Source organism: Hevea brasiliensis, chromosome 9 (genome assembly GCF_030052815.1).
Source record: "Hevea brasiliensis isolate MT/VB/25A 57/8 chromosome 9, ASM3005281v1, whole genome shotgun sequence".
Taxonomy (NCBI): domain Eukaryota; kingdom Viridiplantae; phylum Streptophyta; class Magnoliopsida; order Malpighiales; family Euphorbiaceae; genus Hevea; species Hevea brasiliensis.
In genome coordinates, this window is record NC_079501.1 from 1608267 (window position 1) to 1630995 (window position 22729).

General features: G+C 33.4%; 5 protein-coding genes and 1 long non-coding RNA gene across 7 annotated transcripts; 2 read left to right on the forward strand and 4 right to left on the reverse strand.

Moving 5' to 3' along the window:
- Positions 1-224: 224 nt before the first annotated feature.
- On the reverse strand, positions 225-2049 carry LOC110656229 (40S ribosomal protein S13). The gene is made up of 5 exons (XM_021812857.2): positions 1895-2049; positions 1723-1795; positions 1494-1632; positions 1228-1414; positions 225-496 (listed from the first exon to the last, which is right to left on the reverse strand). The coding sequence occupies exons 1-5, from the start codon at positions 1915-1917 to the stop codon at positions 463-465; spliced, it is 456 nt and encodes a 151-aa protein (XP_021668549.2). The 5' UTR covers positions 1918-2049; the 3' UTR covers positions 225-462.
- Positions 2050-5359: 3310 nt separating this feature from the next.
- On the forward strand, positions 5360-8997 carry LOC110656230 (LRR receptor-like serine/threonine-protein kinase FEI 1). 2 transcript variants are annotated; one of them, XM_021812858.2, is made up of 4 exons: positions 5360-5878; positions 6540-6800; positions 6932-7798; positions 8150-8997. In XM_021812858.2, exons 1-4 carry the CDS (start codon positions 5458-5460, stop codon positions 8629-8631), a joined length of 2031 nt encoding a protein of 676 aa, XP_021668550.2. In that variant the 5' UTR covers positions 5360-5457; the 3' UTR covers positions 8632-8997. The 2 variants fall into 2 exon arrangements, with proteins under 2 accessions (XP_021668550.2, XP_021668551.2); XM_021812859.2 differs by having other exon boundaries at positions 6648-6800.
- A 2683-nt stretch (positions 8998-11680) lies between these two features.
- Positions 11681-13213, reverse strand: LOC131182912 (uncharacterized). The gene is made up of 2 exons (XR_009151082.1): positions 13105-13213; positions 11681-12564 (listed from the first exon to the last, which is right to left on the reverse strand). It is a non-coding gene; the product is annotated as an uncharacterized LOC131182912 (long non-coding RNA).
- On the forward strand, positions 13116-14144 carry LOC110656232 (uncharacterized). The gene is made up of 2 exons (XM_021812861.2): positions 13116-13338; positions 13437-14144. Exons 1-2 carry the CDS (start codon positions 13267-13269, stop codon positions 14025-14027), a joined length of 663 nt encoding a protein of 220 aa, XP_021668553.1. The 5' UTR covers positions 13116-13266; the 3' UTR covers positions 14028-14144.
- A 353-nt stretch (positions 14145-14497) lies between these two features.
- LOC110656231 (uncharacterized) lies at positions 14498-17950 on the reverse strand. Its single transcript, XM_058152341.1, is given in 7 exon segments — positions 14498-15005; positions 15497-15580; positions 15681-15756; positions 16300-16380; positions 16462-16634; positions 16720-17670; positions 17894-17950. Coding segments are annotated over 6 exon segments (855 nt in total). The 5' UTR covers positions 17027-17670; positions 17894-17950; the 3' UTR covers positions 14498-14871.
- A 710-nt stretch (positions 17951-18660) lies between these two features.
- On the reverse strand, positions 18661-22421 carry LOC110656233 (probable protein S-acyltransferase 14). The gene is made up of 7 exons (XM_021812863.2): positions 21937-22421; positions 21475-21694; positions 21303-21394; positions 20812-20935; positions 20638-20723; positions 20163-20228; positions 18661-19209 (listed from the first exon to the last, which is right to left on the reverse strand). The coding sequence occupies exons 1-7, from the start codon at positions 22144-22146 to the stop codon at positions 19084-19086; spliced, it is 924 nt and encodes a 307-aa protein (XP_021668555.1). The 5' UTR covers positions 22147-22421; the 3' UTR covers positions 18661-19083.
- Between the last annotated feature and the right edge of the window lie 308 nt (positions 22422-22729).

Below are 22729 nucleotides of genomic sequence, written 5' to 3' on the forward strand. Positions count from 1 at the left end.
TCTAGGTTTTTATAGGGTAAATTCCAACCGCCCAGATTAACAAAGCAAATCAAAACAGCCGAAGAATTGCTTATTAGCTAACCTCACCGAACATCAGCGATGGATCTGTTGTCCATCCATCATCCAATTAATTCTTTTAAAATTTATTTGTAATGTGATGCTTAGTACGGCATTACATCTTTAGGGAATAAAAGGTGTTGTCAATGACGATGAACAATGAAAAATTAATAATCACAGCAATTTAAAATCATTAAAGTAAATAACCAAAAAATTGCAACATATGAGTCTCAAGCTAATCAATGAAAAATTATAAAGACAACTTATAGTTTGGGACGTTAAAACAGAGACTGCCAAAAGATAGATCAATCTAAAACATGAAATTCCCGCACCAACATCAAAAAACTGAGATCAGCTTATCCAAGAGAAAGTTCATGGAAGAGCTGTACTCCAAATATATCTTCACTATGCCACAAGGGTGCTGGCGGTGGTTGATTCACTGCAGAAAGAGAGGCAACTCCATTAGCTAAGAGGACTATGAAACAGTATACTTAAATTACCATACAAGGGGTTATGAGGCTATTCATGAATCCAATTAAACAACAAAGTCGGGGAAACTAGTATAAAAAAGTGAATGTTGCTCTCTGTAAGATCAGAAGGACACTGGAAATGCCATACTTAAAAGACATGATACTGGACACAGATTACAGACATAAAACTTTTCAGATATATCCAATCCTTTTAAAGCTTTAATTATACAATAGCCTATTGAATTAAGTGTAACAATTCCAATTTTGCCTCCAAGATTAGGAAAATATTCATCATACACATACATCTACAAAGTAACATGTTAACAAATGTTGACTTAGTACAGCAACAATAAAGAAACTACTGGTTTCTTTTATTATGGAAATATGTCACTCTATTATCAAATCCTATTAATTGATTGCTAATTCATGTACCATCCCAACTAATATACAGGGAATTCCTGCCTTAGCATTTGCCAACTTCTATCAGATGCACCATTCTGAATCTGAAATATTTTTCAGATAAGATGCAAGAAGCAGCACATTGCAAAATATTATATTGCAATAACTATACTAGTTAATTAAAATCTTTCCACTGGATACAGAATAACCAATACCAAGATGATTAACATTTGTAGGTAAACGCAGCTTATCCATGCTGAAATTATCAGTTAAAAGTTCAGGCAGAGGGGAATATACTCACTATTTCCATACTGGTGGAAGCTTCTTAGTCTTCTTGTAATAGCGAGCTAAGCGATGGATCCTGCTCTCAACCAAAATCAACCTAAATTTGGAATCTTTATCCTTTCTGTTCCTCTCCAGATGTTTCCTAATTGCAACTGCTTTCTTGATGAGGTGGTACAAATCTTCAGGTATTTCAGGAGCAAGCCCTAGCAAATTATAATAGACAAATTAGATAAAAAAATTTTTTGAATAAATAAAATAGAGACAGCATCAATAAACATCTACCATGCGCCTTTAATATCCGCAAAATCTTGCTCCCAGTAACACTTTTCACTTGAGCAATCCCATGAGAATCACGAAGGATGACACCAATTTGAGATGGCGTCAAGCCTTTCTTAGCGATCTTGCAGATGTTATCCTCCACCTGAAATAACAAGGATTCAACACCCCAAAAAAAAAAACTTCGGGAAAAATCAAATAATGGGGAGAAATTATTAGGTTTAGGGGTCCTCACATCCTGAGATGAAATCTTGAGCCAACTGGGAGGTGTCCTCTTGTAAGGCAAAGCAGATGCCGAGATACCCTTACTGGAAAGCAAACAACACAAAAATCAAATAAATCAAATGGACTTTCACGTTTCACACTTGCAAATAATCATGATATCGTATCGCAAAACTAATACACACCCTCGACTGTGCATGCGACCCATGGTGGCGGACTGAGGATATTTACGCTTCCTTTAGCAGCTTAGCTTGCTCCTTCAAACCCTAGGCCAGGAACAGAAGAAGGGATTTTATACATTTATATTCCTTTTATTTATTTATTTGGAGTGGCATGGTAAATGGGCAATTGGAATGCTTAATCGGCCTGGCCCAAAGTATTATTTGGGCCTAAAATGGACCACACCTCCAATTCAATATTCCTCACCACCCATAACGCATTAGCAACCCAGCCCATCCAATAGCTCAATCCCTCTCTTTTTTCTATTATTATCTATTTTCTTTAGTATTATTTCATGAAATTATTCTTATTCAACATTCGCATTCCCATTATAATGCACCTTCATTCTTTTCATATTCAGAGTGGGGTCAGACAAGTTAGCAGAAAGCAGAAGTTTTAAAGCAAGTGATTAGTGTAATCTTTCGCCTCATATCAATTTTTGCTACGGCTGATTGAGGAAACTAACGGGTTTATGGTCTCTATTCCCAATCCTGATGATTTGGTGTTCAAGTAGTGCTCATGTTGTTAGAGCGTTGGTCCATTGTTATTAATGATTCTGGTTGGAGGGGAAGAAAAGAATGGAGAAAGAGGGTGAAAGGTTAATATAATTTTACTTGATTTGGACAAAAATCAAGATTATCTAATGAGATTGGAATTAGGAGCTACGTGCTCTCCTCTCATGTAGGGAAAATGTAGACTTATTAGATGAGCAGATCTAAAAACTAAAAATACTGTTCTTTTTTTGTTTTTTTCTTTCAGGACTAAGTTATTTCCTGTGTGTTCATGCATAGACAGTAAAGGTTCTGGCCTTTTTGAAGTGCTCAAACATAGAAAAGAGGGTGGGACTAGGGAGTGTGAAATGTGAAGATAAAGAATAAAGATAGGTCTTTTCTAACATTATCTTGCCATAAACATGAACCTTTGTTTGTGGGAAAGAATCCAAGTATCAAATCCACCACTCCCTGTATCAAATGTAGCTTTTTCATTTTCCCCTCTGGATCTCCATGGGTGTGCAATGTGTACACATGGTGGAATAGAGGGGAGCTCTAAAAGCTGAAAAGATGGAAATAAAAGGCTATCCTTTTCAAGAAGAGCAAATGAGCAATCCAGCGAGGATTGTGAGACTTTAGCTCAGTTTCTTCAGATAAAAGGCTAAAAGAGACGCATCAATCATTTCTGTCCCTAGATTGGATCTTCAATCATAACTAGTCAATCTCAAGTTGTTTTCCATGGTTGGCATGTGGAATTTGTTAAATTATCATTCTCAAATATGCTTAGCCTATACTCTGGAATGTTAATAAAACTAATTAATCATCATAATAAGAAATGTGGTATGTGAATGCAACAAAAATGGCTGGTTTTATGATAAGATAAAAAAAACTTGGGAAGTTGCAATTTTTTGTACCCATTATGCGATAAGCCTTGATCTTTGCCATGAGATGATCAGGGACAGCTGGTGAAACTACAAAATCTGTCCTCTTTGATTGTTTACAAATAATTGTTTCACAGGCTCTGATAAGGACTGGGTCCTACTTCCTTTACTAATGGAGACAAGAAAACATGAATTTCAAATTCACATGGAGCTGAACAATGTGTCCATAATCAGGAGTGTTCAACCACTTCAGGAACATATGAAAGATCTAATTTTGGGAGATCAAGCACCTTGTTAATTGATAAATACCAATTATTCTCTCATGCGATTCCCCCACCACCTCCCAAAAAAAATTCAGGCAATCAGGCAGAACATGTTTAAACTTTTGCATTGTCAGGACAAAATATTTTACAGAGAACTGTATATGGGATATGCATTGTGGGAAAGAGATCTGATCAACTGACACCATTCCTGTTGGAGTTCAAATCTATGATCTATCCTCTCTCAACAATTTAAAAAAATATAAATTCAAATGTGAATTCAACTCTTGCTAGTGAATAGATATTTAAAATGGGAATTTTTATGAAATGGTTTGAAAACTGAAATAAATATATAGTAAACATGATTGGAAATTTATTTAGCACTGAATTTTCTTCCAAATTTTGGCTTCAAATTCCTTTTGAAAATGACAATCTCCTAATATTGCTCTCATTTTCCATGTCTGCTCTGCATTATCATGTTCATTTGTAACTTGCTATGAGGACAAGATGCTTTGACCTCGTGAACCATTTTGCATTCAGAATTCATACAACTCCATGCTAAAGACAACAAAATTAGGCTCCAGTACTATTCTTCCGCATGATAAATGCTTGAATTCTAATCCAACGACTCTCAATTTCATTGCAAAAAAGATTGAAACAACCCATCATTGTATTGATGAATTAAACCATTTCAAAGTGGAGCAAGCAAAAAGAAGGGGGTGTTCATACTTCAGATGCTTCTATATAATTTAGAAAATTTCGTAGGCAGTAATTAAAATTAATGGTTTTCTATATATTCATAAATTTTCTAGGAATAATGATGGTCTGAATCCGTTGATAATATAGTGATACTTACCAATGGAGGAATTGGCACTGTAATTCTTGAGTTCTCTTTACTCTTACTCTTGACAACCACAGCAGTGTGCCGACCATTAACCAAGCTGTGCAATTTTCTTACTTAAAAGAACAATCTTCTAATTCCAATTTAATTTTGATTTTAATTTTAATTAAATTAATAATTAATTTTTTAAAATTTAATTAATATATATATATATAAAGTAAAAATATATTCCCACTATCACACGATATTCTCTTTTATAATATTACTATTATCACATAATATTTTTTTATTTAATTCTTGTATATTTTTCTTTTAAGTATATAAAGTTTAAAATGATAAAAATAATTATATAATTGAACTAATTTTAAATAATTTTATATTTTTAAGTAATGTTTCTATTATATTATTATATTTTTATTATAAAATTTTCTTTAAAAATATAAGAAATAAAAAAAATTAATAAAAATATGAAATAATATTTAATTGATAAAAAATAAAAAATATAAAAATAATTATATAAAAAAATAAAATATAAAATAAGTAGTAAAAAATTAAGATATTATTTAATTTTTATATATTAAAATTAAAAAATTATAAATTAAAAATATTTGTATATTAAAATTATTAATAATCACATTCTATTTCTCAATTTTAATTAAAATTAAGTTGTTTAATTTTAATTTTAACTAATTTAATTTTTATTGATTTTAATTGTGAGCGTTTGACCGAGTCTACGCATGGATCTGGAGTTTGGCAAATTGCAGGACCCCACACCCTGACCATGTGCCACAACAACAATAGATATTGATGACGGTGTTAGATCTACTGTCAAGCTGATTGTATTGGAGCATTTCACTCTCCCCTTCCCCACACGAGACGAGATGCATCTGACGGTTAGCATGGTGTCTCTACCGGTGTGGGGCCCACCGTCTCAAAATTCTGCTTATAAAAAAGTGATCGGTAACACTTTGCCCATGAACAAGGATTCGAATCCCTCTCTTTTTAGCCTACTTAAACTTCTCCATACATTTTCCTCCACTTTCCTTCAAACCAAACATGCATCATTTCTTTTTCTACTTCGTCTTTCTCTCCCTCGTTCTCTCACCAACTTCCTCTTCGCCTGCAGAACTCCAACTGCTCATGCAAATCAAGGCCTCCCTCGACCCACATAACCGGTTCTTGAACTCATGGGAACCCAACACTGACCCTTGTGCTGGCTCTTTTGAAGGCGTCGCTTGCAATGAGCAACGCCGTGTGGCCAATATTTCTCTTCAGGGGAAGGGTCTCTCCGGCCAGATACCCCCGGCTATAGGTAGGCTTAAGAGTTTAACTGGTTTGTATCTGCATTTCAATGCTCTTACTGGCGACATACCGAAAGAGATAGCTGAGCTAACTGATCTCACTGATTTGTATCTTAATGTGAATAATCTGTTTGGGGAGATTCCACCTCAGATTGGCAGCATGTCTAATCTTCAAGGTTAGTTATTCAGTTTTCATAGTAAAATTGCGATATGTGTTATTGGCTTGTTTACTTTTCTTAGAAATTTACTGTTTCGTTGTTAAGTTTTCTTGGTATCTGCAAGTTGCTGCATTTGGGTTTATTTAATTCATGTGAAAGGCGGAAACTTTTTCATTGAAAAGCTTCAAGCTTGTATGTTACACGATTTTCATTATTTTCATTTTTGTATCTATATTGTCTTATTTATTTGCAATTCTCTAAAATTAATTATCTTATGGATAAACAAAATGAAATAATGGTGGTTTATCATTTACGCTGAACAACTTCATAAAATTCTCTCCTTCATCAGTGGCGGAAGGCATAGGGGAAAAGTTGTTCTTCCATATCTACCTGAATGATTACTTGAATAGTTGCCTCCATTATTACTTAGGCAGTCGGGACTTAAAGCTGGGTCAATCTTTTGAGCTAACCGTGTTGGGATCTGTGTTTTGCAATACCAGAAAGTAATAATCGATTGAGAGCTACATTTAAAACATGGAAAAAAAAAAAATTAACATTGGCCTTTCTATTTTAGCACCTTACTGAGCAAGTAGCAACAGTCACATTTTAAAGGCCATAACAGTAGTCAGATGGGAAATTTTTACCAACTGAGCCTCAATCGGGAACTCTTTGCTTTCAGTTTTGCAGCTGTGTTGCAATAAGTTGACTGGGAGTGTACCAACTCAACTGGGTTCTCTGAAGAAGCTTAATGTCCTTGCTTTACAATATAATCATTTAACTGGTGCAGTTCCTGCAAGCTTGGGAGATTTGAGTTTGTTAACAAGGCTGGATTTGAGCTTTAATGGTCTTTTTGGCTCAATACCAGTAAAATTAGCTAATGCCTCTATGCTACAAGCTCTAGACATTCGTAACAACAGTCTCTCTGGGAAGGTACCTCCAGGTAATTATATGATTTCCCAAACCATGATATATAGTTTCTGCTTTCCATTATATTATTTGCTTATGTTGATATCACAAGAAAATTGAGATGGTGGCTTACTTCTTTAATCTCCCTGTTGATGAAAAATGAAGCTTTGAAGAGGCTGAATAGTGGATTCCAGTATGACAACAACCCTGGTTTATGTGGAATTGAGTTTCCTAACTTGGAAACGTGTACAGCTTCTGATCATCTAAACCCAAATAGATCTGAACCTTTCAAACCTAGTGGTGCTTTGCAAAAGGATATCCCAGAATCTGCAAATGTACCTTCTAATTGCAGCCAAACTCACTGTTCAAATTCATCCAAAAACCCGCAGTTTGGTGTCATATTTGGTGTAATGGGAATTTTCATTGCATTAACTGTCACTGGACTTCTCACATTCACATGGTACCGTCGCCAGAAACAGAAAATTGGAAGTGCATTTGATACTTCAGATAGCCGGCTTAGTACTGACCAGCTCAAGGAGGTTTATAGGAAGAGTGCCTCACCACTTATCAGCCTAGAGTATTCCAATGGGTGGGATCCCTTGGCCATAGGCCAGAGCAAAAATGGGCTCTCTCAGGAATTTCTTGAGAGCTTCATGTTCAATTTAGAAGAGGTGGAACGAGCGACTCAGTGCTTCTCAGAGGTGAATTTGTTGGGGAAGAGTAATTTCTCGGCCACCTACAAGGGAAATTTAAGAGATGGATCAATTGTTGCTGTAAAGTGCATCACTAAAACAAGTTGCAAATCTGATGAAGCTGATTTTTTGAAGGGTGTGAAGATTTTGACCTCATTGAAACATGAAAATCTGGTGAGGTTGAGAGGCTTTTGTTGTTCAAAAGGAAGGGGGGAGTGTTTTCTCATTTATGATTTTGTCCCAAATGGAAACCTGTTGCAGTATCTTGACATAAAGGAGGGCAATGGGAGGATTCTTGAATGGTCAACCAGAATATCTATCATAAATGGCATTGCCAAAGGTCAGTGTATCTGCTTGCCATCGAAGTTTTTCCCTTAATTTTTCTTAAAGATATTTCTTTAGCTTTGATGTATTTGTCTTAAATTTTTAAAACTGCTTGCCTTTCATGCCTCTCCTGCATTTCTTTTTGTTGTATCTGAAGATTTTAGGTGCATTTGGTAACAATTATGAAATATGATCAAGTCAAATAGCTAGTCGAACTAATCGTATGAACATACTTTTATAGTGATCACTCATAGTTTCCTCACCTAATTTATAGTTCTTAAACAAGCTTTCATCCTATGACTTTTAGGCTTTTAGCATAGTCTTCTTCAAATTGATAATCTTTCCAGTTGTTTCCTTTCCTAACCAGGTCTTGGGTATTTACACGGTAATAAAGGAAACAAACATTCTCTGTTCCATCAGAACATATCAGCTGAGAAAGTGCTCATTGACAAACGATACAATCCATTGCTCTCGGATTCAGGCTTGCACAAACTCCTTGCAGATGACGTTGTCTTCTCCATTCTCAAAGCTAGTGCTGCCATGGGATACCTAGCTCCTGAGTACACAACTACTGGTCGTTTTACTGAAAAGAGTGATGTTTATGCATTTGGTATGATTGTACTTCAAATCCTCAGTGGAAAGCGAATAGTCACTGCAATGGCTCGCCATGCAGTGGAATCATGCAAGGTGGAAGACTTTATTGATGCAAATCTTGGGAGAAAGTTCTCAGAATCAGAAGCTGCCAAACTTGGGAGATTAGCACTTCTTTGCACTCACGAATCTCCTAATCACAGGCCCACAATGCAAGCTGTGTTGGAGGAACTAAGTGAATTTATTGTCACTCCTTAACTTATATTTAAGAATTCAGAAATCAGAATTGTGGACATTTTGCCTCAATTTTCAACGTCAAGAGGCAAGACTTCGATCCTTTACTTACTAGCTGATATTGAAGCACAGTTGCTAATTTTTACCTAACCATGTTGACATGTCCTTTCTTGAGGATTGCTGCCATGTTATGATATGTAGGGAGTTGTATTCAACTGAACAAGTTTTCTTGTATACAGTGGCGAATTTTAGGGGACCCTGCCCCCTAACTGGATTACTGTTACCCATAGTCTATATTAAATTTTTTCTTTTTTAATATTAAGTGCAATTATTTGGATTAATGTTACCAATAACTCAGACTAATATTAAGCGCAATTATTTCTGATCCCACCTCTACTTGAATATAGTTGTTATGTTCCAAGTTTATGGTTTCCCTATTACAAAACAACTCTTAGTTGTCCTTGTTGACAATAGAGATCACTGTTTATGAATAATCCCGATTCTTTTCATCTGAGATACTCTTAAAAGAGATTGGTACTATGGAAATTCTCAGAAGAGATGAGAGTTGTAAGCATATTACATTTCAAATTTTCTGCACTATAAGACAAACACTCGACTGGTCTCCACGGCTCTTTTTTAACTATCCATATTCCAGTGCACCGTGTTCCAATGCACTATGATTTGCAAGTCATGTGGTTGCTAATAATGTTGCAATATACACCCATAACGTTTCATTTCCAATGTGCAGCAGAACCCCTACATCATTGTTATGGAACCAGAAACGCCAAACAATGAATGGACAAAATGATGCTTGCAAGTGCCAAGCAAAGTGAACCCTAACGAAAACAATAATTAAGCCTTAATTTCAAACTTATAGGAATCAATTATATCAATCATTTTTCACCAATTAATTCTGTTAGATATTAAATCCGTATCAATATCAGAAAAGTAAACCCTAACCTTAACCAAAATGACCCATTTGAATTCATGCAGCTGTACAATAGAATTTAGAGGAGACGCTCAATTTTGGCCAATATTGCATCTATCTCAAGTCCAAACAATGAAAAGGTTCATAAGACAGACAGAATGTTTTGGTTTTTGCTAATTGCTATGGCATTTTTTAAGATATTGGATAATCCATGAATTTGTTCATTGGGAATATTTTAAGTTTTTTATTGGATAGATTTGCATTTAAAATGATTTGAATTTATATTTTAATATTTAAAATAAAAAAAATATGTAAATGTAAATATAATATCAAATTCAGATATATTATTATTTTATGAAGTGAGACTTCATAAATTCCATTAAGAATTTTAATTATAAATATTTTCTTATTTTAAAAATCATTTCAATTCTATGAATTTTATCAACGTAACTAGTGAGATTATATAAATGTATTAAATTAGACATTTATAAAATTTATGAACTTTAAATATCTATGGTGATATTGAAATTTATCTTATAATTTTAATTTTAATTATATATACTCTACCAAAATATGTATGGGTGCAAATAAATCAAGCAACTCCACACTCAATTCATCGAGTTTGTCTCGACTTGATTATTTGATATTATTAATTCAATTTAATTATTATAATTTATTAAATTTATTATTAAATGTGTTTTATATAATAATTAATAAAAGCTAATTTATAAATAATTTGAATAATTAAATTCAATGAGCCGAGTTGAGTTCATAAACATAATAATTAACTTAAATTTATGAGCTTATAAATAAATTAAATATAAATTAAGCTTATAAAATTAATAAATAAGTTAAACATAAATTAAATTTAATACTATTTTTGGGTTGAGAAATTTGATCTATAAAATTAAATTTGGACTAAATTTGTTATTGTAAATGAAAATGAATTTAAATTTAGTTTAAATTCTATGTATTCATGATAAATTTGAAGTCATTTGGTACGAAATTAATAAGAATAATTATTACTCTTATAACTTTTAATCTTTCATTAATATTTATACTCTCTTAAAGAATTAAATACTAATTTTAGGAGACTTAATTAATAATTATCTTATTTGAAGATTAAAAACTTATAAAAATAAAATTTAATATTTTTTAGTCCTCCACCAAACACAATTTAAATTTTGGATCATACTTTTGGTCCAATTCAAAAATAGTTGAAAATAGTTGTTAAATTTAAATTTTAATTAAGCTTAAATGAATAAAAAAATACATAATCAGATTTACTTAAAAAAACAAAACACACACACATTTTTCTCATACATATGAAAGAAAAGCCCGCACATAGATTTAGGTGGTTCAACACTAAAATATATATCGGAAGAGAAATTTTCGTCTAGACTCCACCAAGGATTCAAAATACAATTATATGTGAATTTTTTTACATATTTTATATTTTAAATTTATAATAAATCAAGTTTAAGCAAGAAAAATTCATATTAAAAGAGAAATTTTTATTTAAATTTAATTTATCATAAATTAAAAAATAATTATACAAGACTCATGTATTTAATAAAATTGTGATCGTAGATAGAGACAACCTGTACAATTTGTTTGCTGATTAACAAATTTTGCTAAATATTTTGATTTGGTTGAAAGAAATGTTTTCTACTGCAAGTGGGAGGCATTGACCATTAGAATTTAATATCCAAGTAAACGGTGACGTTTGAGACGGAGACTTTATTAAAGTTGAGACCTAAATATCTGCTTTATTATTTTTTTAAATAAAATTAAAAGTTTTTATTGAAAATATAATATAGTTTTATAACATTGAATTATTTATTATTAGATATATAGATTTCATATAAATTTTAAAAATAAAATATATAAATATTTTATCTTGATTTGAAAATTTAAATTTAGTTATAATAAATTCACTAAATAATGATAAGCTCGTTTTATCAACGAAATGACGGTAAATGAGCTAAGTCGCTTGTCATTTACCCAAAATTCGATTTATTTTAATTTAATTTATTTATTTAATAAATTGAATTTAAACTTAATTTATTTGATTATTGTTCGATTGATTATATGATTTTCTTATAACTTTTAATGTAATAATTATCAAAATAAGAAATACTCCTAAAAAAAAAATATTCATCTTTTTGCATTATTATTAAACGAAACATATAAAACTCTAATAAATATATACAGATATATTTACTCTAAATGAGAGTAAATTTAGTTATTGTGAGCATAAAACCAAATAAAACAAATTATTTCCAACAATAAAATCTCAGTGATATACATAATTACACAACAATAAAAGAAAAGATTCAGAAAAATAATTTATTTATCTCCCCGGTAGTTGACAACTCTTGAGTTGTTTAGGGTGCATGGTAAATCAAATATATAATATTAAGCAAGCACTCCATATATTAAAAATAAAAGCTCTGCAACTTATCCAAATTTCAGTTGTCAATTTAGATAAGCTCAAAGCTAGGGATATTAGAAACGTAGACCTGCTTATAATATATAATTTAATATTAAACTATAGTATAATAAAGTATTTAAAATATTAAATTATATTATCTCTTGCTAAACATAATATAACCTTTTATTAAATAGGGTTGTTAACATTAAATTGCAACCTGCACTGGTAACATATGCCCATATATTGTATACCGCTAACTACAACTGTGAAGAACGAAACTAGTGCAAGTGGCACACATCATTATGATGCCTCTTATTTATTTTCTTTTTATTTACTTTCATATTATATACATGCTTTTTCTGAAGACCTAATAATAATAATAATAATAATTTTATCACTTTTAACAATTTTAATACTTTTTAACAATTTTAAACGCACCGTTTTAATCAACCATCCCTGGCCTTACCATCTTGGGAGGGACCATCAAATCAATCGACCCACATTTTCAATACATTGCATCCAATTCATGACTACCCACAGAAACCAGAACATCTAAAACCAAAGTCATCTTTATCACCATTAGTCCATGATTCACCTGCACATCATGTAACCCCCTTCATATGAGTTGCTGCTCGCAGATCAGAGTAATTTGTAGAATTAACTAGAAGTTATAGGTTGTTATTGATTGATCCTTGGAAAAGTTACTGTCAAATTAGAATTTACATTGAAAAAGCAGAGAGTAATTAAGGAGACGACAATGACAAAACGAGGAAAAGGATTTCAGTTGACAATAACAATATATTGCCAAAATAGCCTACGTTTGGGGGGGACCCCACAAACACGAACGAGAAAATATCACATACATCACAGTCACATCTTTCAAGTGTACACCTTCCATATGAATCTTCGATCAAATCATAATATTTGTTGACATTCAGTTCCGTCGCTCATTTTTTAAAAATAAATTAGAATATTCATAATTTAATAGAGTTAATCTAATTAATTACTTTGAATTTATTTAAAAATTTTAAATATAATAAAATAATATAGGGAGTATGTTATAAGATTGTGTAAGAATAAAATTTATTTATTTTTTCCTAATATATGAGGATATATATAGGATGGAGGGCCATACATTAAATCCAATTGCATGCGCAGTTAAAAATGTCAACGGCTGCAGAAAACCAACAAACCTCTGTCAAATCCATTTAAAAGCCAAACAGCTCCTACATCACTTGGACGAGCCCTTAATTCTCAGGTCTCCAACCTTCAACAAGGAACACTGCACCTACGTGATATGCAGAGAAATATGAAGCTGGTTTGGTCTCCAGATACAGCTTTAAATGCTTATATTTACACTGTTAAATCAGTAAGATATATAACTATATTTATATATTTCCCATTTCTATATCTCTTTCATTCACTTTCATTACTCATATATACAGATTATTTGATTGATGTGTGCAGTGTGAGAATCTCAAAGAATCTGGCGTACCTGAGCTCCTCTCCGCCTTGGCTGCCGGCTGGAATGCCACCCTCATAGTAGAATCATGGTCTCACGGAAGTCCAACGGCCACGAGCATCGGCCTAGCTGTCGCTGCAAATCACACTTGCGGCAGACACGTGTGCTTAGTCCCAGATGAACGGTCACGATCGGAGTATGCAAAATCCATGCAAGGGGCTGGCATGACGAAGACGGAGGTGATCGTAGGGGATGTGGAGGAGGTGATGGCGGGGCTTTCAGGGGTGGATTTTTTGGTGGTGGATTGTAAAAGGAGGGATTTTTTTAGGTTTTTGAGGTTCGCTAAGTTGAGCCATAAAGGCGCTGTTTTGGTACGCAAGAACGCTTATCAGAGCAACCTTTCTGGGTTTAGATGGCATTGGGTGCTTGAGAGAGGGACACGTGTAGTTAGATCCGTGTCTTTGCCGGTTGGGAAAGGATTGGATATTGCGAATATAGGGAGTAGTGGTGGAGGTGCGAATTCAAAGAGGAGCCCTAACCGTTGGATTAGGTTTGTGGATGAAAAGTCAGGTGAAGAACACGTGTTTCGCGGTTAAATTTAACGGTGTTATCAGTTTTTATGTAAAATAATAAATATCGCATTATCATAATGTCATATATAGGTGTGATTTGCTTAGATATGTTTTGTAATATAGAAAATGAACGTTCTCTGATTTTGGTTCTTTTTAATTTTATTTTTTTTTTAATGTGGTGAGATGCACTTTTATTCAATTAATGTAAATAGGATGAGGCTTTTAAAGAGAAATACAATTCCATGGTGTAAAAGAAAACGCTTCGGGACTTAGGACCTTGCAGGGGCCTTAGATTGGAGTTCTTAAAAGAATACACCGACCAAAGCCTTTCTTGAAAAATGATTTGATTGGTGGAATTTTAAGCCCGAGTTACGCCCAAAAGAAGAGCACATTTTTGTGATTTTCTATGAATTCCTCAGGTCTTAAAAATTAGCAGGTGAACTTGCAGTGCAGAATAAGACTCACAAAATCAATCACCAATTGAAACTATCCCCTTATACAAAGCATAACTCAGCGGTGTATATATTATACAGTAATTTCTCTGGTAATTGTACCGGAAATGATAAACCACATACAAAAGAAAGCATTAGGCTTAACACTAGCAGTCCATAAATTCTCAATTGTACTATCTCTAATTTGTCTTTTGCAAATTGCAAAAATAAGCATCCTGATCCGACTTGGTAACGAAGACATGAGAAATTCAAACATAGAATATATTTTTAAAGCCATATAATCGAATGTCTGGCTGCTATGTACAAGGATACACATCAATTCGGTATTCACCATGGCTTTACACCACGCTGGCGCCTCACGCCAAACAAATGCCCCGTTCCAGGCTTAATTCTATTATAGGCAATATGCAAATCGATTACTCAATGTTGATCCTAATAACTTTTTTGCCTTTTCCTGCAGAAGTTGCTCCAGTATTTCGGGGATTTTGTACTGTTGGAAGTGCCCAACCGCCCCAAGTTGCCCTCTCCTTCTGTTCACTGGTGCTAGAACCTACATTGCCATCCTCAATTGTGTCATTACAAGCAGAAACAAAAAATAATAAGAATAATAAAAATTCAAAAAAAAAATTCGAGATCACATAGATGCCCAGAAATGAATCTATTAGGTCAGTCGATAATTTCTCTCATCAGTGCTGTCCAGACCCATATTGTCATATGCTTACCAAAGGTATGCCACTAATTTCCAATGGCGGTGCAAGGAAAAGCAGTTTGCAATAATCAACCAACTAAATTTACAATAATAAAAAGGCTAATGCTGTGTGTCCATGATTCTGTACTCAAACCCTCGTTCTTTCTAAAGGGCAAACTGAACCCAAGGGAAAGATGATTCATACAGCTCTCAGACTAGCGTGTTTGACACAACAATATCTAGTAATCCTCAAGTAAAATGAACATAAAAACAAGCAAGAGCCAAAAAAGGAGAACAAAATCTAAACCAAGGACCTCATCTCATAAGGAGGCAACCAAGGTTACATCTATTACCATTGAAATCAAATTGATTACTTGAGCCAAGCCACTGTCCTTTGACATTACCATTCCATGCTTCTTCAAACCCAGCAAGCTCATCTGGAAAATCATTACAAAATTAGTTCTACTAACCACAAGAATTGAATATATTCTAATTTCTAAATTATCACAGGAATCAGTAGCAATAGCAGCAATGGACCTTCATTCAGATTGTGTAAAGTCTGCATTGTATCCACCTTGCTATCTGGATTAAGCTTCCTTGTGATGGAATGGCCCTACATAAGGCACACAACCATCTCAAAATACCCCCCAAAAAAGGAAAAAAAAAATTCTTTAATTGCCACATGCAATAATGGGGTAGCACTTATTTACTCCTCTGCCTACCTAAGTGCAAGGAGAGGTGACAATTGATCGACAAAACTAGATAATGGGTATGGAAATAAAGATACCATTCAAAAGGACAATAGGATGATTAACAAATCCCATCATCTTCAATAATTGTGCTGGAGGATTTCTTGTTAATACAAAATTTTCAAAGGTTAACCTTTCTCCAAAAAACCACCAAAAGTAAAAAATAAAAAACAAAGATATAAGTCAATATCACCAATACTTGACAGTTAACCTAGTGCTGCAATTAGACTAGAACAATACATATGAAGGATGAAGTGAAGTACTGAAGTCAACCAAAGAGCATTAACCATTGATAACAGACCATTTATATAATAAAAATTTTAACACCTAATAAATTTTCTTTAATGGTTTAGAATCAGAATCCAAGTTCTTTCAATGGGTTCATTGTATATTAATAAGATAATAACCTTATCATGAAGCCCTCTAGAGATTCTATGTTTAGCTTGACCCGTAACTTTGTCTGCTTCTTAGCTCTCCTCAACTACCACCTGAAACACAATCACAGCTTCATAACATGAGAAATTGGGGGAAAAAAATAATACTAACTAGAAAAAGTTAAAGTTACTCACTCCATCATTGCCTGCCCTTCTGGTCTTTGTAGATGTGTAATATGCTCCATCTACACCACCATATGTGACTTTGCAAGTTTGAAAACTGAAATTATGAGCTTGTGGCTTAGTCCCTTCTATGTTGTTATAATCACGCCTATGATTCACATTCTTGCTTTTCTTCTCTGCCAGATCTGTTACAGTTGCCATTATTGTTTACAAGCACATATTCGTTAAAAGCTAAAAAAAAATGACAATCTCAATGTGAAGTTTATCTACCTTCAAGATCTTCCTCAGGATGCTCAATAGATGGTTCTTCGCCTGAACCAATATGTATATCTTTTTCTTTTTCTCCCTCATCATCAGAGATTAGTTCTTCTACAACTACTGCTTTTGTTCCATTGGCATGCAATGCATCACAAGTAAAAGAACTTGAAAACTTGCTCCGAAATGGGTGAGTAAAGAATGGGTCATCAAATGGATCTCTCCCTCCAAATAGGCTGGGCATCATGCCAAAGCCCCGGAAATTAACAAAAGGGTCGCCCATGCCAAAGAAATCGTTTCTACCTTCTCTTTTCCTCTGCATCTTCTATGATTTATCGCTTCAAACAAGTTCAAATGTTTGAAAATTGATCCCCTTGAAAAACCTATCAATTTGGTCTCTAGAAAAGCTTTCAAGGATCACACACCTCAACAAACAATAAATGAATTGAGGAAAATCCAGTGTTCAATACTGTAGAATAAGATTCACAAATTTCTACCTTAAAAACTGCTATGTTTCCCAGCAATGGAAGAAGAAACTCCGAATGATCATAACAGAATTTTACAAGATATATAAAAAAAAAAAAGCAAACAATCAAGTATTCACAAAATAATAATAATAATAATAAGCAAACAATGAACTAAGTGCATGTTATAAACTATGATAACCTGAAATAGAATGCAACAGAATGAAAATGGCATATAATCATACAATCTTCGTTTGAATAGGTGTGAATTTCAAATAATGAAGTGTTTGAATTTGATATCATGTCAAAATTTTATAATTTTTCACTTGAAATACAAATCCAAATCACACCTATCCAAACAGAGCCCATAAGAATTTTATTCCATTTCATTAAAAATTGAATGCCATTCGTTGCACCAGCTGCATATTTAGGATATGCACATATTGGAGGAACAGCAGCAGCCACCATGTGCACTACAATTATGCGCATGCCTGAGTTTCATCTGTTCAACAATCATCAAAGTGACAAACAAATCGAGTTCTCATAAACGTCCCACTTTTGCTGCGGAGTAAAAGCGGGAAAGATATCTTATAAATGTTAAAAGCTACGCTAAAAGGGGGAGGAGTGGTTTGGGGGTTTCACAGATATGCTATTCTAGGTTTTGTAAATCAGCTTGGCTAAAGAGAAAGTGCAAGAAAATGGGTAAGAAAAGTTGAACGAATTACCTGGAGACTGCAATATTGCGACACAGAGACTCGAAACGCGAAAGAAGGCACTGGAATGACCTGCGTTAGTGCCACGTACGCGATCCTTTTCGCTACGCTAAGCGAGAATGTCCTGGTCTTCTTCCTTTAAAATAAAAACATAAATTTATAAAAGAAGTGTGAAAGGAAGTGTTAAGAACTGCATTATTTTAAAATTTTAATCTCAATAATAATTAAAGTCGCAAATTATTGATAATTTTTTTTAATTTCTCTTATTTTGAAAAAAATTAATTTTATTTAACATTATTATTTAAATTTTTATTAAAAATATTATTTTCAATAAATTAGTTTAAAATTATTAAAAATCATTTTAAATTAAATTTTGTATATTTGAAATAAAATTTTAAAGATAATTAAATAATTTCAAACTATTTTTTATTAATATGTAAAAAATATTTTTTTCCCAAGAAGATAAATAACTTTGGTAACAAACAGGCTTAAAATTTATTATCATCATTATCTTTATAACTATCAGCCGTTGTGGGTAGGACATAATTATGAGTAACCATATTCTTAATCTAATTTTTTAGTATTAATCGATCAGTTTTTCTTTTAATTTTTTCAATGAGTCAAATTTAATTCATAATGTGATTTTGACATTGAAGAATGGAGAGCCTTGCAGCCTGTCCATTGCAATGATACCGATTCAGCCTAAGCCCCGTTCAGAAAGAAGAAAGGCCAACACAAAAATGAAAAATTTTCCATGATATCATAATGAAGAATAGACGGGGATCTGCCACCTCTGCGGAGGCAGGTAAAAGCCAGAGACTCATTTTCTATATTTTCCATTCAATCAAATATACAACAAAACCTACAGGAACATCAACATCAGCATCCCACGACATCAACAACGTTACATTTCTTTTCTTGCTGTTCCCAAATTCCTCCTCACAATTAGAACAAGTAAATATCAGCCCTTCGTGCCTTCCCCAGTATTCTGCAACCTAGATTTTGATCTTCAACATCTGATTCTCAAAACTCTCTCTCTCTCTCCAGTTATTTCACAAATAAGACGTGGGAATGAATGGTTAGGAGCCCATACTAGCTGCAATTTGTTTATCAATGTTTTGGACATAGTGGCACATTTTGGCTGGGCTCCATATCTATTGTTATGAAAAGAAAATTTTCCAGTTCCATGACATGACTGATACCTAGAACTCTTGGGAATCCAAGTCAGGCTTTGATGGATATTCAAGACCCTGAAGTGCAGGCATCCGTCGCAAATCTTCTTCTGAATAAGCCGGAATGAACCAGTATCGTTTATCTGCCCCAAATACCTGAGACACAAAAACCAAAATGTTTATTAGAGAACAATACTGGATGGAGATTAATAGAGAACTAATAGAGCTTTAAATGAAAATGAGGTAGTTTTAGCAACTACACAACGAACTTTTATAATGTAAATTAAATGATAATCGCTTCAACATAGCTTTAACAAAAGACTAGATAACTTGACAAACAACAATTACTTACGCAACAACAGCAACAACTAAACCTTAGTCTCAAATAACAATTGCTTAGGTAACTACCAGAAAAAGTTCAACATCCTGTAACATTGCTTTCTTTCATCTTAAATAACACATGTATCTCTTCATAGCTTTGGCCTAACCATACAAACACATGGAAGCTAAGCAGGAAAAACCATTCTGCGTAAACCATGTCTAATCATTCAGGTTTTTTCAACTGCTACTCAAACAATATAACAGCTAGAATGATTCTCTTTTCATACTTGACCAAAATGAAGTCAAAATTATTCTTGTTCACAACATGGTACAAGAAAGTTATTCACCTCAACATTAAGAACCCTATTTGGAGTAATTACATGCAGAAAACAATTATTTCAAACACAGTTTGATGACATAGCAGTGCTAAACACTTCCATCTGGTCCCTATTCAAGTCAAACATGTCTACGAAGTTTTACCCATTTTCAGGATGAGTGCTGCGTCCTTATCATAAGAAGATGAAGGAAGCATCAGTAAGTATATGAACCATGAGAGACCTCCTGGGCTGAGGTTTTTCATATTCGTTATTTATGTAATTTGCCTAAAATGCATTCAGAAGGTAATAGTTCCTCAAGACAAGGGTTTTTAACCTTTTATTAAGCTAGAATAGAATTGCGCACAGCTGTGACTTTGACTCATTTTTACATATCATTTGCCGGATTTCATACAGAACATTCATGAAAAGAGATAAAGAAGCAATATCAACAAACTGCAATAAAAATATCACCTGTTCAAAATTCTTCCTACGACCAAGGTCGTACCGCCATTTTGGCGTGGTTTTCTTCTCATATGCCTGATCACAAGACAATAGCATTTCAATTAGTAGAGCATCCCTAACAGACATCATGGCAGCGATAATTTAATATATTCTCTTCACATTGAGCACCAAGAGTTCCACAAAAAAGGAGAGAGAGAGAGAGAGAGAGAGAGAGAGAGAGAAATTGAGCATCTAAACTCAAAGCCAGATAAGTTCATAAGGGAGCCAATCAATTATGTAGCATGAAATGTCATTCACAAAAAGTCCATCGCTGCGTTGATTTAAATTATGCCAAACAAGAACCCAATTTTTATTATCACCATAGAAGCTTGAGATCCTTTGTGCATCCAGAAACCAAGCACAAGAGACTTGCTTCATGTTAAAAGAAACAAAAGCGAAAACATAATATCTGATAGCAGTTGAACAAGTTAAGCCAAAGAAATACCTCAATAGTAGTGGTATTAGCGGAAACCAAGGATATGTGCATGATCAGAAATCCCAGAACACTCAATGCAAATGCCAGATTCAAAACTGTAAAGAGCAACATTAGCTATAGAGAGACACAAATGGACTTTACTAATTAAACAGATCACAAAACAGGCTAAGCAGATCCTAGTACCAAAGGCAAGAAATGTGGTTGCAAGAGTCCCAGGTGTGCCAGGAATTTCACCATCGCTAAAGAATGCTATAAAGTGTGGCAGCAGCGACAAAGTCACAAGACTTGTCTCAAGAAATGTGTAGAACTGCATTAACATTTAAGATTACTGTCAAGGAAATGTCAAGAAAAGGTGTCATCCTACTAATAAATTACACTGAAAATAAACTATGAGAAAACGTAATTCACAAAAGTGTAACAGCACAATCCCTAAGAACACATAATCAGAGCCAACACTGTTTACTCATACACTCTTTTAGGAAGCCCTCTTATCTAATTTTATATTTTCCAGGATCTTATAGATAAATAATTTGCAAAAAGCAAAAGCTTTCTTCTCTTTCACATTTCAAAAAATTAATTGGAATATAAGCATATATGAAGAGACAGCTCCCTACTTTAGCTATACATACAAAGAACATGAGATATATGGGCACAGGCAGTAAAGCGCAACTTACCAAAAATAGAAGAAAATATTTGTAATTTAATGCTCCAACACAATTTACAACCCATACACAATGATGGTCCATCTTTAGCACACACCTCCCACCTGAAAGAAACAAAATAGACAATTATTTTTTCCTGATAAATAAGGTGATAAAGAAAAAGAAAGTTGTCAAGGAAACTCACAAACAGAGCAATGGTGGCAACGAGGTGGTTTCAGCTGATTGCACTTCCGGCAATACCGGATTCTTTCATTAGATGGATTGGCCGGCAAGCCACTGAAATCTGAGGCATTTAATGGGTCAACCTCACCTCTTTCCTCATCAATAGAAGGCCTCCAATTAGGAGGCACAGTACCCGGATCAGTTAAAACAACAGAAAAGTAACTCCATAATAGCATCACCAACTGCAAATTTAAACAAAACCTCCACTTTTAGTTCCATTTTTTTTAGTACACTCAATCATATACTGTTATAACACTATCTGAAGCCAAAAAAATTATAAGATCCTCAACTCCCTTTACAAAAAAATTGCGAAATTGGAAAGTGTCCAAGGGCTACCATATTTCCATTACTCCTTAAACAAAATTTAACCAAGATAAGAAAAGGTCTTGGTTTTAAAAAAAAAAAAAAAAAAAAAAGAACTCACCAAACAATGAAATGGGATCAACACAGCAAGAGCAGTGAAAGAATCAAGTCCACTATCGTACAAAGCGGGGCCATAATTGGTTAAAACGACGGCGTAATAGGTGACACCCACAACCCCAAGCACCAACAAGATCATGATCGAGCCCAAGCCGCGTAGGGCCGTACAGAATTTGAATACGTTCCAAGCCATAGCGGCTCCCGATCTATGCATACTAAATAAAACAAGAGAAGAAAATGATAAATCCCAAAGTGTTGATCTTGAAGCTGGAGATTTAGGTGACTGAGAGTATGGTTAGATACCGTAAGAAAATGCAATTCGAGAAAGAAAAAGGGAAAAAAATTCTTTTCTTTTCTATGATGTTGTGATTTGTGATCTGTGAATCTAGGGTTTATCTGATTTGGGATTCATAGAGGTGAGGTCTATGCAGCAAAATGGAATACAGGGGGAATTTTTGTTTTTTATATTAATATAAAATAGAGCAATAATACAGGATGGTAGAGTGGAATAATTGCTTTTTTTTTTTTTAATTAAGCTTTTGAAGTTTCCTTGCATTTCTTACTCTCTAGAAGCCTTTGCATTTAAAAGGTATCTAAAATTAATTCACAGGTCCTTTATTTCAAAATGGTTAGTAAATAGTCAATATATTTAATAAAAATAATTTATAAATATATTTATTAATAAAATTATTAAATAAAATATATGACAAAATTTTAAAAAATAAATGAAAGTATTAGTGTAAAATATATTATAAAACTAACTTATAAATATAGAATTTAATAAAAATATTATCTCT

What these genes read in the sequence shown, in the direction of transcription:
- LOC110656230 (XM_021812858.2), top strand. Translation starts at nt 5,458, where the DNA reads ATGCATCATTTCTTTTTCTACTTCGTCTTTCTCTCCCTCGTTCTCTCA. An exon ending in CAGCATGTCTAATCTTCAAG is followed by an intron (nt 5,879 to 6,539) that starts GTTAGTTATTCA and finishes CTTTGCTTTCAG; the next exon opens with TTTTGCAGCTGTGTTGCAAT. An exon ending in CTCTGGGAAGGTACCTCCAG is followed by an intron (nt 6,801 to 6,931) that starts GTAATTATATGA and finishes TGAAAAATGAAG; the next exon opens with CTTTGAAGAGGCTGAATAGT.
- LOC110656233 (XM_021812863.2), bottom strand. Translation starts at nt 22,146, where the DNA reads ATGCATAGATCGGGAGCCGCTATGGCTTGGAACGTATTCAAATTCTGT. An exon ending in AATATTTTCTTCTATTTTTG is followed by an intron (nt 20,936 to 21,302) that starts GTAAGTTGCGCT and finishes ATGTTAATGCAG; the next exon opens with TTCTACACATTTCTTGAGAC. An exon ending in CTAATACCACTACTATTGAG is followed by an intron (nt 20,229 to 20,637) that starts GTATTTCTTTGG and finishes TCTTGTGATCAG; the next exon opens with GCATATGAGAAGAAAACCAC.
- LOC110656229 (XM_021812857.2), bottom strand. Translation starts at nt 1,917, where the DNA reads ATGGGTCGCATGCACAGTCGAGG. An exon ending in TCAAGATTTCATCTCAGGAT is followed by an intron (nt 1,633 to 1,722) that starts GTGAGGACCCCT and finishes TTGTTATTTCAG; the next exon opens with GTGGAGGATAACATCTGCAA. An exon ending in GCGGATATTAAAGGCGCATG is followed by an intron (nt 1,415 to 1,493) that starts GTAGATGTTTAT and finishes ATAATTTGCTAG; the next exon opens with GGCTTGCTCCTGAAATACCT.
- LOC110656232 (XM_021812861.2), top strand. Translation starts at nt 13,267, where the DNA reads ATGCAGAGAAATATGAAGCTGGTTTGGTCTCCAGATACAGCTTTAAAT. An exon ending in ATATTTACACTGTTAAATCA is followed by an intron (nt 13,339 to 13,436) that starts GTAAGATATATA and finishes TGATGTGTGCAG; the next exon opens with TGTGAGAATCTCAAAGAATC.